The sequence below is a fragment of the Poromitra crassiceps genome, assembly GCF_964638095.1.
Source record: "Poromitra crassiceps genome assembly, chromosome: 9".
Classification (NCBI taxonomy): domain Eukaryota; kingdom Metazoa; phylum Chordata; class Actinopteri; order Beryciformes; family Melamphaidae; genus Poromitra; species Poromitra crassiceps.
Window position 1 is genome coordinate 21,486,819 of NC_139630.1, and position 18,305 is coordinate 21,505,123.

The 18,305-nt window shown below is 46.8% G+C and overlaps 1 protein-coding gene across 4 annotated transcripts in view; it reads right to left on the reverse strand.

The window, feature by feature from the left end:
- The window catches only part of LOC310782093 (uncharacterized protein), a 576,458-nt gene that overhangs the window by 38,703 nt on the left and 519,450 nt on the right, over window positions 1-18,305 (reverse strand). For all 4 annotated transcript variants that reach the window (XM_083642771.1, XM_083642770.1, XM_083642769.1 and 1 more), the window contains 2 exons: window positions 17,980-18,153; window positions 12,395-12,568 (listed from right to left, as the gene is read on the reverse strand). In XM_083642771.1, coding sequence (XP_083498897.1) covers window positions 12,395-12,568; window positions 17,980-18,153 — 348 coding nt within the window. The remainder of the gene's footprint in view (window positions 1-12,394; window positions 12,569-17,979; window positions 18,154-18,305) is intronic.

The window sequence follows — 18,305 nt, forward strand, 5'->3', positions numbered from 1 at the left end:
AGGCCTGATGGTGGGCCATTATGGACCCTTTTCTACAGCCGCCCTCAGATTCCTGATTCCTGTGGGGAATCTGTATTCTTCCAGAAATGGCTGGAATGGCCCTCAGTCCCACCTGGTATAGGCAGGGCTTGGTTGATTAGTCTGGCAGTGAGGGGGGCTGTGGTCCGCTTGGCCACCGGCCGGGTGTAGGTACGGGGTCTACACGTTGTTGTCCAGTCCAGGGGAAGGTTTGGCGACTGTCCCCATCGGCCAAAATGTGTGCAGGAGCTGGGGGTCTCCCGAGCAACTGCTGTAGTGAGGGGCCTCTGGTGGCTTGAGTTTCCAGTTGAGGAAACTCAGCTGCGTGAGGTGGTCTGTGCGCAGGAGCTGGGGGTCTACCCAGCAACTGCTGAAGTGAGGGGCCTCTGGTGGCTTGAGTTTCCAGTTGAGGAAACTCAGCGGCGTAGGGTCAGCGAGGAAGCACTTTGTCTGCCCTCGTTGGAGGGAAGCCTCGGCCGCACTATAGTCCTCGGCCCTTAGTGCCTCGTTGGCCGTCCCGTGGAGCACTGGTGTGGGATCCTCGATGAGGGCACCGAAGGTCGTACCCTCCTCTGGCATGGGGGGAGCCAGCCCGAGGCCACAGCAACTTGGCTTCCTCAACTCCTCGCTCTTATCCGAGGTTGCGTGGAGGTGGGGTGTCTCTGGCCAGCGATCTGGGCTGAGAGGAGGGAAGGGGGGTCCGCAACCCCAACTGCTGGTGGTGAGTGCGGGAAGGGGCCTTCCCCGCGTAATGTTGACCGCAACAGCTACCTGCGGTTGCGGTAGCTCGTCCTCCCACTCTACCCAGGCCTGCAGCAGTGTCTCGGGTAGGACTGGGTCATCCCAGCCCGGTCTCCATTTCCATAGGTGCTGTATGAGCAGGACAAGATGGATCCTCCCGAACTGATGGAGGGGCAAATTCCTCGGCGGAATTCCTGCTGCAGGGCGGTGATGGGGTAAGGTTGCTCGCCTAGACCAAGGTTCGGTTCCGTAAAGGCTCTCTTGGTGCAATAGGTCTGCTCTGGGCAAATTGCCGGCGAGACGATGAGGGAGACGGCCGCCCTGTGAAGCATCTGGGGCTCCTGCCTCACCGTCCGCGAAGGCGTGTCCTCTGGCTGGCCGGTAAGGGCCAGCTGCTGTGCTGCTGAGTGTAGGAGCACGGTCCACTCTGAGCCGTCATCCATTATGGCGTATGTGTCCAGCCTCTGGTCCCCATGAGCCGGGTGGCCTCTTCCTTCTGGGGGAATGGGCTGAGGGCCCGTTCTTGGCTTCCTCTGCTCGGACTTCTTGGCCTCCCTAGAGGCCTTGGCGGGAGTTGTCTCCATGAGCTCGGGCAGGGCCAGGAGGTGAATTCCGGGAATAGGTAATTGTGATGGCTGGTCCCGCCCTCTGGGGGGGTCCCAGCGGTCGTGTCCGGCTATCTTGATGATGTTTGGATCAGGAACCTCCACAAGGACTTGCTTTTATCTTTTATCCGAAATCTCTTGTTAAAGAGCGGTACTCCTTTTAGCTTCGTTTTATAGTGTTGTAAATCCTTTGCCACACAGAGCCGAAATCTCTCTGTACAGAGTGGAACTCTCTGTTAGCTGATGGTCTGAAAGGCTAAATCTGCTAGCACTTGGGCCTAGAGCCAAAATCTCTTTGTACAGAGCGGAACTCTCTATTTTAACGCCGGGTTTTCCCTCCATTGCTGGCCTGCCTGTCTGCCCTGCTACGGCCGGGTGCTAGTGGTGTCCTCTGGGTTTGCCCTTAACCCAGGATCCACGGAGGACAGACCGCTACTATCACAACTACAGCGAGGCAGGGCCCGACGCTGAAGCTAGCTGAGCTAGGATAGCTCTTGGGCTAGCTCAGGCGGCTTCCCCCCGAAGCTGTCACCTAAGACCTGCGGCGGTGAAGACACTGGCCTCTACAGCAGTGGGATCTACCCTGCCCTCGACCGGGTCCCTTCAACGTCTACTACGGTGGGGTTCGCATTCAACCCAGGATCCGTGGTGGACATGCCACCCCTACCCGGCAACAACAAGCAGGGCCTGTCGCGCTGGTGGCAGCTAGCGGAGCAGCTAGCTCCTACCAGCGGCGGGTTTTTTTCGCTCTTCGCTTTCGACCTACAGTAAAACCGTACAGGGTCCCAGCTGCATAAAGTGGGGAAGAGCCGGAAATCTCTGATCCCCTCCCAGAGCTGGAACCCTCCTCCCAGTAGCCGCTATCCTAACGAGGTGGCGGGCTACCTCGGGATCAGCTCCAGCGGCCTACTCCGGAGGCTATAGCTAGCATCGCATCGTTTGGTACATCTCTGGAAGAGGCTAAAGCTATCGACGCTCCTCAGCTACAGCCCAGCACCCCCAGGCTTCAGCCGGACTTGAGTACCCCACCTCCAGCATCGCTTTTCGACAGTTACCGTGGTCTAGCCATGGCCAAATTCAACATGGTTTATTTTATTTTAGCTTTTCTCACCATGATTTCTCCACCCGTTATGCATTTAAATGATCCGTATGTCCCTGCGCATTTACCTAGCGATAAAACGGACACTGACAGACAAGTTAACTCTAACTTTACAACGGATGGTCTTTTTAATTTACTTATAGTGGATCATATAAGAACTGTTTTTCCTCCTGCTCTACTGGTGTTAAAATCTTTTATCCTGCATGAATCTGTGTCTGTAGAAACATGTAATGCTAAGGTTAAATGGCCAAAAAACGGTATTAAAAATGCCGTAACCCGATCAGCAATTTTATTACTCCTATTAGTGGTAACATTAATGTTAATCCAGGCCCCTTAGCTCAGATGGAGAGCCCAACCCATCTTTCTACCCAAATCCCCCCACCCTCGTCTGACAGTTTGTGCATGTCTATGGACAGGCTGTGGTCAGCTCGGGGGTTGCATATTATCCACCTCAATGTTAGGAGTCTAGTAAACAAGATTGATGAAATTAGGCTGCTATTTGCGAGCAACAAGGCTCATATTATTTCGTTCTCTGAAACGTGGCTGGATAGCTCCATTAGCGATTCAGAGATCGAAATTCAAAATTATATAATTATAAGGAAAGATAGACACAGGAGAGGGGGGGGGGGGGTGTGCGGGTACATTCGATCGTACATTTGTTTCAATGTAAGGTCGGATCTGCCCATTTAGAGGCGGTTTGGCTGGACATTTTAATGCCTAAAACCAAGCCACTTTTAGTCGGGATTTTATACCGTCCACCGACCCAGTCAGACTTTTATGAGTATCTGGAGGAGTCTTTTTCCAACGCTATTGACCACGGTAAACGAGAAACAATTCTCATCGGTGATTTGAACACAAATATGCTAAAACATGACTCCTCTAGTTTCAAAGCCTTTAAGGCTTTTTGTAAACTTTTTAGTCTCCACCAATTAATTTCTCAGTTTACTAGAGTGTCCCCCACGTCAAAATCTATTATTGATCTTGTGCTTACTTCTGACAAGTCCAATATTTCAAACAGTGGTGTAATTGAGTATGGCATAAGTGATCATTCATTCATTTATTGTACACGTAAAACTCAGAGACCAGTAATAAACTGCCACCACACGGTCAAAATAAGATCCACGAGGAACTATAATAAGGAGTCCTTAGAACTCGAGCTTGGAAAATCGGACTTGTCACAGGTGCTCAATATGTCAGCGGCAGAGGATGCATGGTGCCTGTTTAAGGTTTCATTTCTAGAGGTTATTAACCAGCTGGCCCCGGTCAAATCGGTCAGGTTTAAAACTAGAACTGAACCCTGGATAAATGCAGAAATCATTGAAGCCATTAAGGTTAGAAATGATAGCCTGCAGAAATTCAAGAATATAAAAGATGAAGCTTCTTTCGGCTTGTTTAAAAAACACCGAAATTAAGTAAATAGGCTGATCAAAAAGGCCAAATTAGAGTTCTATAATGAGGTAATTGCAGAGAATAAGGATGATCCTCAAAAGCTCTGGAAATCTTTAAATCAATTGGGCTACAATAACAAACTTAAAACAAGATCTCTTAACGTGAACTTAAACTCTGAAGGCACCTTAACATCTGATAAATCCCTTGTCGCTGGCATCTTTAATAGCTTCTTTACAACCATTGCTAGCACCTTGGTTAGTAAATTACCCTCCCACTCTGGACGGTATGGTAAAGACCACATTGAGAACTTTTACTCAAACTTAGGAGTACGGTCGGACGACTTCCAGTTTCAGGAGGTGTCAGAGGAGGTGGTGCTGTTGAAGCTCAGGGCCCTTAAGCCGTCTAAAGCTACAGGTATTGATAATATCCCAAGCAGGTTCATCCGAGATGCAGCTGATTTGATTTCACCTTATATTACTCATATAATCAATCTGTCTATTAGAGAAGGTCATGTCCCCCATGATTTCAAACAAGCCAGGGTAATCCCCCTTCATAAAAAAGGAAGTAAACTTGAACCAGGAAATTATCGCCCAGTCTCACATTTCCAAGTTAATGGAAAGAGTCATTTTTGAACAAATAGACAGTTACCTTGCATCTCGGGAGCTCCTGTTTAAATTTCAGTCCGGATTCAGAAAATCTCATTCAACTGACACCTGTTTGCTTTTTCTAACCGATCACATCAGAAAGGAAGTTGACGCTGGTAAATACTGTGGTATGGTCATGCTGGACCTACAAAAAGCTTTTGACACCGTTAACCATGATGTTCTTCTGTGTAAGCTCAGGGCTCTGGGCTTCAACAGCACTTCCCTCAACTGGGTTAGGTCCTACCTGGAGGGTAGGGAGCAGGTGGTGGACATAAATGGAACGATGTCATGTCCCCTCCCCCTGACGTGTGGGGTCCCCCAGGGAAGTATTTTAGGGCCTTTATTCTTTTTAATTTATATTAACGATATGCAATCGGCCTGTGATTGCAACCTGTTCCTTTTCGCAGACGACTCCGCCCTCCTATTCTCGCACAAGGACAAGGGGGAGATCGAAAGGAAATTGAGCAGTGAGCTTCACAGTGTTAGTGTGTGGCTCTCGGATAACAAATTATCACTTCATCTGGGGAAAACGGAGGCTATTTTATTTGGGTCAAATTTTAATTTAACTCATTGAGTGCCACGGACGTCGATCGACGTCAAAGTAAATAGTGACGTAGAGTGCCACGGACATCGATCGACGTCAAATGCGTTTTTTGACGGTGGGACGTGGATGAAAGCCTCAGGCATCTCCTGTACAAATATGGGAGCTATTGAAGGTGTATAACCTATTTTACGGACTCATTAGGTGGCGACAGTGCTCTCCAGATTAGAGACAGGTCCGGAGAAACAGGAGGAAAAAGCCGTGATCAAAGACAAACCGATGCATGCTGCAGCCAGAGCCATATAGATTGCTCTGTCTGGAGCTGACGTTGGCTGCGAACAGGAGTCAATCCGCGCCCACAACTGAGCCCCTCTGTCTCTGTCTGTCTGTCTGTATAGTTTCTCCACACGATTAGCCACCAGAAAAGCAGCACCCGACGCCAAACCATTCAGCAGTCCGGTTTGGCTCTTCCCTGACGCGCTGGGAGCCGCCCGGCACACACAAACGGAGCACTCCGAAAATAGAGTGGGTGCGTGAGGCTGTGTGCAGTGTGGGGAGGAGTTTGCAGCTGACGGGGGAAGGGGGGGAGAGGGGGGTGGGGCACGCAGGGCATCACACAACTACAGTACACCACGTCACTACATCAGAAAATATTATCTTCAGACTCAGCGAATGTGCTTGAAATGCTGCATTTCACAAAAGGCGGAATATCTCAGCTAATAATTTGAAACGCCTGTATTTGCTCAAAACGACCTATCTTCTCCGGCTCATAACTAAAGAACGGAAAATGGTATCAATAAACTTTTTTTTGCTGATGATACAATAGAGCCAGCTCGTTCTTTGTGCGTGTTCGGTGTTTACATAGTAATATCACACAATATTCTGTGGGCCTCGAGAAATCACTGAAAACGCTCTGAAAACTCTGGCACTGGGAGCGTCCGTTCTCCAAAAGTGGCTGGCACTCAATGAGTTAAAAAAGTCCCCCGAGTTTAAAATCATGGTGGGTGACGTAGCTGAGGAGATTACGTACCTTGGCTGCATTTTAGATAACAAACTTTCTGGAGAGAGCATGGCCTCAAAAGTTATTTCTAAAATTAATCAAAGAACCAAATTCTTAGCCAGAATTTCTTCTTTCATTGACAAGAGCGCCCTTGAAACCTTGGCAAATGCTCTGATTCAATGTCACTTCGACTATGCTTGCTCCTCCTGGTTCATGGGTATCACCATTAAACTCAAAAACAGGCTTCAGACCTCCCAGAATAAATTAATTCGGGTTATTCTGAAACTGCATCCCAGAGACCATCTCCTCCCCTCTCACTTCCATAGCCTTAGGTGGCTCAGAGTGGAGGAGAGGGTTTCCCAGATCAAATTGTGCATGGTATTCAGGATTTTTAAACGGGAGGCTCCTCGCTACCTCTCTGACTACTTTTGTAAAGTCAGTGAGGTACATGGCTACTCCACAAGAGGAAGCACCTCCAACATTGTTCCCCCCAAATTTAAAACTCTAAAGGGTAAATGCACCTTTTCTTACTCAGCAGCTATTTTATGGAACAAACTCCCTGAGAGTATAAAGACCCTAAACTCCCGGTTCTCTTTTAAGCTTGCCTTGAAAAAATGGCTGGTTGGCTCCCAAATGGGTTCCTAACCTTTTATTTTTATTTTCTTATGTCCCCTGTATAGTCGCAGTTTTTAAACCCTAGGTAGGTTCCTGTTTTATTATATGAGCTGGTCTCTATCTTATTATTTATTGATTGATGCATTTTTGTTAGGTATCTAAATAACCATTCACTCAAGGCCTAAGCGTTCATTGAATGTATGGTTTGTGTGTAAAATGTTCTCTTCTGTTTGTGTTGTTGTTGCCCGCGCACACACGCGTTCTTACCTGCATACATATTCACTCCTCTTGTCCCACACATAAGGACCACAATGGAAACAAGCCCTTGGGCTTTATTGTGTTTTATTCCTTTTGATCAATATGTTTTATTGTGTTGTCTTGTACAATTCTGCTATTATTGTATCAATCAATCAATCAATCAATCTTGTGGGAATGATTGACGCCGGCCGGCTGACTGTGCCCTTTGCTGTTGGTCCCCGTGTTCGCCATGCCTACCTGAGTGTGGGGTATCCCAGTGGCGGGCTCGGCCGCCCCGTTGCACTCTATTGCATGCTCAGGGTCGGCGACCTTTGTCGGCGGACGTGTCCTGGGTGCGGGTGTTGGTGGCGTTGGCAATGGCCATTGCCCTTGTCTGGGCAGTGGAACAGGGGGTTCCATAGTTTGAGTCGTTGGCTCTGGAGCCGCCGTGCTGACCTGACCCTGGTCGTGGGAGGTGCGAGGCACGGGTGAAATGTTGAGCCGGGGTGCGGCCAACGGTGAAGTGGGTGGCGCCCTCCGGGGCTCCTGCTCAGCTTGGCTCAGCAGGCGTCGGCTTCTATCCAGGCGGCGGATTATCTGCTCTCTAGCTTGGAGGGCCTTGGCCTGGAGCTGCTGGGCTGCTTCTTCGGCCCGCAGAGCCTCTGCCTGGGCCTGTTCTTGGGCCCGCTGAGCCTCTGCTTGGGCCCATTCTCGGGCCCGCTGACCATATCGGGACCTTTGTTCCTGCTCGGCCTTCAACCTAGCATAGCCCTGCACCATTACGGCTTCCATCCTTAGGATCTCTTCATGAGATGTCGCTTGCTGTGCCTTCCTCCTAGCGCTAGCGTGGCCAAAGGCCGGTAGGGCTCTGGCCTTGATCAATAGGAGCTCCATACGGTTCTCTGCAGCTTCCTCTGCCTCAAACTCAGCCCTTATCTTGGCTAAATCGGCCCTTGCCTGGGCTACCTGAGCAGGGAGTCGGTTTTCCTGGTGGCTGCGGATGAGCTCCTGCCCCGGTCGGATCGTCTGGTGGGAGTGTAGGGGGACTGGCCCCTGACTACTACTCCTGCTGTATCCAGATGTGATCTGCTGGGGAAGGGATTGCTCCTCTGGTCGGTGGGGTGCCGTGGCCAGAGCGAGCTCACCTGACTCCTGTTCCATCTCTGAGCATCGCAAGTCCTCGGATCCGGCTCGAAGGAACAATTTGTGAGGAAGCTTGTGTGCTTGCCTCGGGTGAAGTGTGAAGTGTGCTGGATCGTAGTTGAGGGCTCACGGGCAGTGATCAGTTAGAACCACAGAGATGTCTTTTCAGGCTATCTTTATTGAGTATCAGGCAGCAGTATACGTCGTATACAGAAAGGGAAACAGGACCAACAATACAATCGTGACCTGGCTGGTTGTAAGGCAGCCAGTGACCGAGAATACAATATCATAACAGAATAACACCTTGTTATATAACCCCCCACATTTGGTGTATGACATCGTTGGTGATGTCACAACGTCCGGGGAGGTATGACATCATCGGTGACCTCATAAAGTCCCGTCTGCCATCACAGTCAGCCTAGACCGTCTGACATCGCTGATGACCTCACAGGTGAACTCTGACATCATCATTGATGATGTCACGGCGGTGTCATCATCATTACGTCGTTGGCGTGTTGGTTCGTGGGGGTCAATTGCCCCAAGAACAGGCCTGATGGTGGGCCATTATGGACCCTTTTCTACAAAATGTTTGTTGCATGGTAAAAGAAAAATAAACTATACAATCTATATATTAAATAACTTATGCAGGCAACGAGCAGTGTATTGTGTAGGCTAGTATCTGGACATTTAATTGTCATCGCCTTCAATTAATTCTCTGACTGCACTGCATGTTGAGCGCTGCGCAACGTTAATTGATGATTGAAACGTATCAAGTTATTTACCAATCCAACACATGCCAGAGAAATGGTTTCACAATGGAGTAGAGAGCTGCATAGCCTAATGACAGATATTATGCGCACATTAGACGCATTCAGAGCGAGATTCATTTGTAGGCTATGCATTGATTAACTGCTTACCCGACATGTTGTGCCCCTGGAAACAATGCACGACAACTAATTCATTTCAGACTAGATCTTTACAGATGAGGGGAGACGTCTCGCCTGCCACGCGGCGGGGTCTTCCTGTCCGAGTGTCCGTCCTTCTCCCCCTCATGTGCAGTGCAGGCAAAGGCAGACACACACAGTCAGTGCGCCCTGCTGTCATCCACTGAAACACGCGGTCCGCACGGGGAAACGTGAATAAGTAGCCTATTGCGCAAACTTCGCCAGCCAAGGGAATGCATTAGTCTATAAATAGCGCATTTAATCTTGTCGGTTATTTAATGAGCGTCGGTTTAGTCCCCATTTCAAGCAAAGCAATGAAAAAGAGAGAGAGAGAATGCAGATCAGTGCTGTCAGTGCAGCATGTTCAGAGGTTGTTTTTCTCGCGATATAGTTTTTCATCTCCACGACACATATCGTCACGTTTTGATATCGCGAAATTTCGTGGGACGAAATGTAAATGTAAATCCAATCAGTAGCGGCTCGTGCATTTTTGTCCAGGGAGGGCTAGGCCTGGACGATGGGGTTGAAATCAATATAATCATAAGGATTCTTCTCAATATCAATATCATATGTTTCACGTATGCAAAATCAGTGTTCATCTCATTGAACTGAATGGTGATGTCAAACAAACCTTATATTTTCAAATAATATTCCTGCCATACCTCATTTGATCAGTTTTTAAGTAACATTTGCTTGTCATCATCAATTTAGACAGCAAAAATGTCACTATTAAAATAACTTCATATCATCACGATGATTCCACTGAAATACAACAATAATAGGCTATTATCATCCACTCCAGCCAGGCGCGCTCGCGCGCCGCGCACTTGGCGCCGCCTTGTGCGAGCATGCTGCGTGAAGTTGGCACTTGTATTGCACATTGTCTTAAAACTTGAATGGAATCAGGAGCGCGGATTTATGTCTGTGCCAGTGGGTGCCCATGCTTGCGCATGCCCGTCACCCAACCCATCCCCCGATAAAGCGATAAAGCTGTAGTGATGCAAACGCACCATAGGAGATTTAACAGCGACCTACACACACACACACACACACACACACACACTTCACACACCACTTCAGTTCGACAGAATAGGAACAAGCGACCGAAGCATGCTGTAAACCACACTCATCTCAGCAACATAGAACATGAACAGCGTCAGCATCAGCGACCGACCCACACAGACACATTGATTGAGAGATCAAAAGTTTTAACCAACATTAACATACACTACTACACCTCACCTGGAACTGGAAGTCGTAGGCTACTCGTCACGGTTGCACTGGTGGTGATGGAAAACGCACTAGGTTTTGTGATCAAAAATCTCCTCTTGTTTTGGCTACTTGTGTTGAGATGTGTGTAACGGCCGGTTCACACACACGCCTTGAGCGACGCCTTAAGCAACGCTTTAAGCTACGCCTAGGCATATAGGCATTGCTTCATGCACGCCTGGCGCCTATTTTCGTTCACACAGGACGCCACACTGAAGCCCCGCTTGGCGCTACGCTGATCACATGAGCAGTGGTTTTTTACACTTTTCAGATCTGATTTATAGCATGGGTGAGTCCTCTTTTTTATTGTAATGTGCAAGTGACGATGTCTGTCTATTTCCTGGCCGGCTGTAATTGTTATTTTCCCTCGGGTAATCATGTGACTATGAGTCATCAACACCATGAGTGATACATGCATTGAGACAGGGGGGGTATATATACATCTGACAGAAAAGACGTTAATAGAGGAACACATGAAGGACAGCTCTCCTACTATGCACACGTTAACTCGTGCTCCATCCTCCCTTTTGGGCAAACTCGGTAGAAAATATGGCCCAAGTCCGTCAGAAACAACAGCCAGCTTGACAGTTCAGCGCGCCTAGACGCTGAAAAATAGAACAGATGCCTAAACGATAAATGCAGCGCAGCGTAGGCGCAGCGCGAGCGTGGCTTCAGCGCAGCGTGGCAGCGGTATGTGTGAACGCTCTCGTCTGTTAACAAGGACGCCTAAAATTTAGGCGTTGCTTAAAGCGTCGCTCTAGGCGTGTGTGTGAACGTGGCGTCAGTCTGTGTCACTCTCTCTGATACTGCTCAATGCACAAGTGTGTTTACTCACTACGTCAGCAGGGTCACATAGAGTGCACTGACTCATGCAGCCAATCAGAATGGCTATGTTTTGATCAACTCGTTTTGTAACCCGGGGCCGCCAGCGGGCCTCGGGTGGGTGGAGTTTGCTATCAGATCAATGTAAAGTGATTCGACCCCGCCCAGCCACAGCCTAGAGCTTGTGAATATTGATAACCCTAGCATCAGTCATAACTGCTGTTAGACATTAAAGATGCAATATGTAACCTTTAGCATTATCATTATATTATTATAGCATTAAAATGACTAAAAACGAGTAGACCGTTATATACATTCTTTATTTATGCACTTACATTATCCCAAATGTTTTCAAAAGTGCTCAAAATCCATAATTTGATTATATTATATCAATAACACGGACCGTTTGAGCAACTCGCTTTTTGTCGAAGCCTTATGAATGATGAACAGGGATGAATCCAAAGCTTTGAAACAAGCTAACAACATAGAAACAAGCTGAGCTAACGTTAGCAACCAGCTTGCAGCCGTCGAGCAAATTCCGTTTAGGGAAACAGTGATTTTAACGTGAAAGTTTCTTTTCAGAGAGGAGGAGACGTCTGCGGGTATCGGCTCCCGTTAAAAAACCTTGTGAACAATGAACACTGAGGGAATCCTATTCTTATAAAACAGCTCGCATAATTCCACACTATTGCACGACGCCATGACACGCCATCTTCTATTATTGTTTTAAGTTTGAGAAATTACATACTGCACGTTTAATATTCCTCATCTTCTCAGAGTGACGGGGAAAAAATTGTGTGACTCTCGGCCTTCTATCAGCCATTGCCTCTCCATACTAGCCTGGTGTTCTACCAGTCTGTCTGGCCTCAAACTTTCATACAGTGTTTGCAGTGGGTGGAAGTTGGGCGGGTGTACTTGGCTTGACTGACAAGTCCTTCAGCCAATCAGTTTTGGATCCAGTCAAACCCAAATCCACTCGGGAGAACGACAATAACTGCATTTTATGGCTGTTTAAACTCGTTGAACGTTGACGTTACTCCTCGAGGCAGACATGCACAGAAGCAGCCATTATTGTTTTCCCAGCGGCGTTCCTGATTGGCCGGTTATGATGTCAACTATGAGGCGGGTTGCTGATTGGCCCCTCAGTTTCTGCAAAAGCCCTCCCAGAGCTTCAGGCCAGACAGTCTGGTAGAACTAAATGAAATGTGAGTTCACGTGACCGGCTGGTTTACCAGGCTATCTCCATACCTGAGAGAGTCCAGTCTCCAGTGTGACAGAGAAAATGTGTGTGACTCTCAACCTTCTAGCAGATGTTGTCTCTCCATACCTGAGAGTCTCCAGTTTCCAGTGTGGATCCTCCAGTCCAGCAGAGAGCAACTTCACTCCTGAGTCTCCTGGATGATTGTAGCTCAGGTCCAGCTCTCTCAGATGGGAGGGGTTGGAGCTCAGAGCTGAGGCCAGAGAAGCACAGCCTTCCTCTGTGAGCAAACAGCCTGACAGCCTGCACGTGCGCACACACACACACACACACACACACACACACACACACACACACACACACACACACACACACACACACACACACACACAAACACAGTGAAGTGTTAGGGTTGTAGCTGTCTCTGGAGGGTGATTGGTGCATCACACCTAAAGCCCGCCTGTAGCTGCCTCTGGAGGCTGATTGGTGCATCACACCTAAAGCCCGCCTGTAGCTGCCTCTGGAGGCTGATTGGTGCATCACACCTAAAGCCCACCTGTAGCTGCCTCTGGAGGGTGATTGGTGCATCACACCTAAAGCCCGCCTGTAGCTGCCTCTGGAGGGTGATTGGTGCATCACACCTAAAGCCTGCCTGTAGCTGCCTCTGGAGGCTGATTGGTGCATCACACCTAAAGCCCGCCTGTAGCTGCCTCTGGAGGCTGATTGGTGCATCACACCTAAAGCCCGCCTGTAGCTGCCTCTGGAGGCTGATTGGTGCATCACACCTAAAGCCCGCCTGTAGCTGCCTCTGGAGGGTGATTGGTGCATCACACCTAAAGCCCGCCTGTAGCTGCCTCTGGAGGCTGATTGGTGCATCACACCTAAAGCCCGCCTGTAGCTGCCTCTGGAGGCTGATTGGTGCATCACACCTAAAGCCCGCCTGTAGCTGCCTCTGGAGGCTGATTGGTGCATCACACCTAAAGCCCGCCTGTAGCTGCCTCTGGAGGCTGATTGGTGCATCACACCTAAAGAACGCCTGTAGCTGCCTCTGGAGGCTGATTGGTGCATCACACCTAAAGCCCGCCTGTAGCTGCCTCTGGAGGCTGATTGGTGCATCACACCTAAAGCCCGCCTGTAGCTGCCTCTGGAGGCTGATTGGTGCATCACACCTAAAGCCCGCCTGTAGCTGCCTCTGGAGGCTGATTGGTGCATCACACCTAAAGCCCGCCTGTAGCTGCCTCTGGAGGCTGATTGGTGCATCACACCTAAAGCCCGCCTGTAGCTGCCTCTGGAGGCTGATTGGTGCATCACACCTAAAGCCCGCCTGTAGCTGCCTCTGGAGGCTGATTGGTGCATCACACCTAAAGAACGCCTGTAGCTGCCTCTGGAGGCTGATTGGTGCATCACACCTAAAGCCCGCCTGTAGCTCCCTCTGGAGGCTGATTGGTGCATCACACCTAAAGCCCGCCTGTAGCTGCCTCTGGAGGCTGATTGGTGCATCACACCTAAAGAACGCCTGTAGCTGCCTCTGGAGGCTGATTGGTGCATCACACCTAAAGCCCGCCTGTAGCTCCCTCTGGAGGCTGATTGGTGCATCACACCTAAAGCCCGCCTGTAGCTGCCTCTGGAGGCTGATTGGTGCATCACACCTAAAGCCCGCCTGTAGCTCCCTCTGGAGGCTGATTGGTGCATCACACCTAAAGCCCGCCTGTAGCTCCCTCTGGAGGCTGATTGGTGCATCACACCTAAAGCCCGCCTGTAGCTCCCTCTGGAGGCTGATTGGTGCATCACACCTAAAGCCCGCCTGTAGCTGCCTCTGGAGGCTGATTGGTGCATCACACCTAAAGCCCGCCTGTAGCTCCCTCTGGAGGCTGATTGGTGCATCACACCTAAAGCCCGCCTGTAGCTGCCTCTGGAGGCTGATTAGTACCAATATTATTGGAGCATGACAAGATAGATTTCTCATGTGATCGTGATCTCATGATCTGGCACGAATCCAGCTGCCTCACAAAGTTACTGATTATAGTGCTATATATTATATATTATATATATAGATTATACTACTACTACTACTTATACTGTAATTTTTGTATGTTTCTATGGACTACGAGTCTGAAATAAAGACATCAATCAATCAATATACTGATAGGTTACTGATTATAGTGATATATTTATATATTATATATTATATATATAGATTATACTGATAGGTTACTGATTATATTGATATATTATATATATATATAGATTACACTGATAGGTTACTGATTATAGTGATATATATATATATATATATATATATATATATATATATATATATATATATATATATATATATATAATGAGTAGTAACGAGTAGTGTAAGGCACTACTGTCCCTAAGTTCAGTAATCATATTACAGTTACTAATCAAACACTTAACTTGTTACTTGCTTACTAGCAAGATAAGTATTAGAGAGAAAATATCTCCGTTTTAATAGCAGATCCTGTGCCCCATCAGACGGGTTACTTAACTGCACACCAGAATCACCCATGGTGCTAATATTTCAACTTTGTATTAACATGCAGAACACCACTATTAGTCGACACATAACTTTGCAGATAACTAACATCATGCATAGAACAAAAAATCATTTTAACCTCCAAAACACATAAATAAAATAAACATTGACAAAATAATCTACAAACAAAACACACTACCCCAGGGCATGCTGGGAACTCCATCCACTTCCCTCTTCCACAGGTTCAATTTCCCAGAAGGCTTTGCGAACTCTTTACACTCTGTTTTACAATTAAATCAGGCTAAAAAGTGTTAGATAGAAATAATATTTATTTTAACACAACATGCAATTCTGGAATATTTGAATATTGGACAAAATAAAATGAAATGAAATGTAAACCATAAGAGAAACCCACATACAGTGATGGGGTCTGTAAATACCCCTCGCAAATATAACGTGTTCTAGTGAAGTGGGCACAGTGTGGTATATGCTCCGTAATAATTGAATTGCAATCTGCCAGAAAACGCGCAGTAGCACCCGCCTTGCGGTCCTCCACAACAACCTTTGAGGGGTGGAGGGGTGGAGATACACACATTCATTACTTCTTTCGAATTTGTTTCGCGGAGGGACCTCTCAAAGCATCTGCAGAGGAAACATGCTAAACATGCTGGTTGCGAGAGACCCGCAGAGCCAAGCTGAGTCGCCCGCCTCAACCCCAAGCAAGCAGCAAAAGCTTGCTTTTCACCAGGTAACATCAAAATCAGAGATGTTGTTGCCTTGTACATGGTAGAGGAAATGTTGCCAGTTTCAACAGTAGAATGAAATCACCATTTTTCAGAAACATATTGAGCAAAATACAAATGGCAGGGAATGGACAGCCATCATCAGACAGGAAAAGTTTTGCAACCTACCTGATTACGATAGAGATTTGTGCTAATATATGGGCATATGTAAGGTTTAATGTTGTATTGTTAACTGGCAAATTATGTGACAATGCATCTCAGGCGATGTTACGGAGTAACGCAAAAGTAATGTAACGAGTAGTGTAACAAATTACTTTCTCCAGGGAGTAATCAAGTAAAGTAAGGCATTACTTTTTTTGAAAGTAATGTGTAATGTGTAATACATAACTTTTTTGAGTAACGGACCCCAACTCTGATTATATATATAGATTATACTGATAGGTTACTCTGGACTGCGACTGGCAAATTAATTATATCATATATTTATGGACAGTAACACTAATAACAGTGTTGATTACGAAATAATAGTTTACAAAGGTGATGTGTTTCTTAGATTATGGGATGACGACGTCACATACTGAGATTTTAAAAGTTACTTATTATTTTAGAGATATTTGCAACATATGTATGCCTGATGTTCAATACTCCCTTTTCCCTCTCTCCCTCCCTAAATACTGCCACATAGGTCTAGCCTACATCAATTAAGTAGCCTATAAATAAACAAACCTAAATGCTGTCACATAGGTCTAGCCTACATCAATTAAGTAGCCTATAAATAAACAAACCTAAATGCTGCCACATAGGTCTAGCCTACATCAATTAAGTAGCCTATAAATAAACAAACCTAAATGCTGCCACATAGGTCTAGCCTACATCAATTATAGCCTATAAATAAACAAACTTAAATGCTGCCACATAGGTCTAGCCTACATCAATTAAGTAGCCTATAAATAAACAAACCTAAATGCTGCCACATAGGTCTAGCCTACATCAATTAAGTAGCCTATAAATAAACAAACCTAAATACTGCCACATAGGTCTAGCCCTACATCAATTAAGTAGCCTATAAATAAACAAACCTAAATACTGCCACATCGGTCTAGCCTACATCAATTAAGTAGCCTATAAATAAACAAACCTATGTATCATTGTTTACTTTTGTGCTAATTCAATAATGGACACAATTTATAAAATTGGAACCTTCACTGGCTTCTCATCTCAGCATGCATCAAATTCAAGACAGTGGTACTGGCCTACAGGGCAGTACACCAGACAGGTCCTCCGTATCTGCAATATATGGTCAGGTTCCAAAGCTCGCCCTGCTCCCTCCGCTCCTCCACCCTTGCAGATCACCTCACCCCTCCATCACTACGTGGGCTCAAATGTCCTTCATCCCGATCGTGTCTCTTCTCTCCCCCCCCCCCCCTCCTTTGGTCAGGATGTTTTGGTGGAGACTAAAAACACACCTTTTCAGGGTCCAGCTGGGACCGTCTTGAACTAACATCTTTCTCACTATTCTTAGGGACAAAAAATCCAACTAATGTTACTTAAAGTTACATATTCCTTCTCAAACTACGTTCTACAAGTGCTACTCTATTTGTTCAGAAAGTCTTAGCTCTTATAGACTGTTGCATAGTTGATTTCTCTACTGTTGACAAAATGTGTATTGTAAGTTGCTTTGGCTAACAACATCTGCTGAATGATGTAATTCAAGATTCAAGATTCAAGATTCAAGATTTTTATTGTCACTCCATGGTACAAGTATCACGTGTGAAATTCTTGTGCTGTGGACTCCGTTTACAACATAGTACAAATATAACAGGGCATATGAGTGCAAAAACAACAAGAGACACGACAAGCAATAAGGCAGTATAGTGATAAGACAAGTCAGAGACAGTGGCATATTCACTGCACATAGGTGCACATGTCGTGTGCATACTTAAGTCGTGCTTAAACATTTTAAATTCGGCGTATTTGACATACAGGTGCAAATAGCATATTCCTTATTAAACATACAATTAAACTCAGCATTTTAATTCCGGCGTATTTGACATACAGGTGCAAATAGCATATTCCTTATTAAACATACAATTAAACATTAGACATACGTAATGGTAGAAGCTACAGTACGGTACAGTACGGCTACTACACTATTTGTGTTAAGGAGTCTCGTGGCCTGCGGGAAGAAACTGTTCCTCAAGCGATTTGTGCGTGCTTTTGGAACCCTGTATCTTCTCCCTGAGGGTAACAGGGAGAACAGGCTGTTGTGGGGATGGTTTGTGTCTTTGATGATCTTCAGGGACCTCCTGAGGCACCGCTGTTTATACAGTTCATGCAGTTCTGGCAACTCACGTCCTGTTACGTGCTGGGCCGCGCGTCTCACTCACAGTAATCACAGTAATGTAATGTAACAGACCTTAGTTTGGAGAAATTTGTCAAATCAACTGAGAAAAACTGTAAACTGATTTTACCTGAGAGTCTCCAGTCTGCAGTGTGGACTCTCCAGTCCAGCAGAAAGCAGCTTCAACCCTGTATCGTGCAAGTCGTTGTTACTCAGGTCCAGCTCTCTTAGATGGGAGGGGTTGGACTTCAGAGCTGAGGCCAGAGTAGCACAGCAGCTTTCTGACAAGCTGCAGCACCTCAATCTGAATAAAGAATAAAGCATGTAGATATCTGATGTAAATATACTTGCATAAAGATTCTGGAGTCAGAGGTTGGCCTCAGATGAATATATTATAGCTTGCAAGATAGACAGACAGATAGATAGATAGATAGATAGATAGATAGATAGATAGAT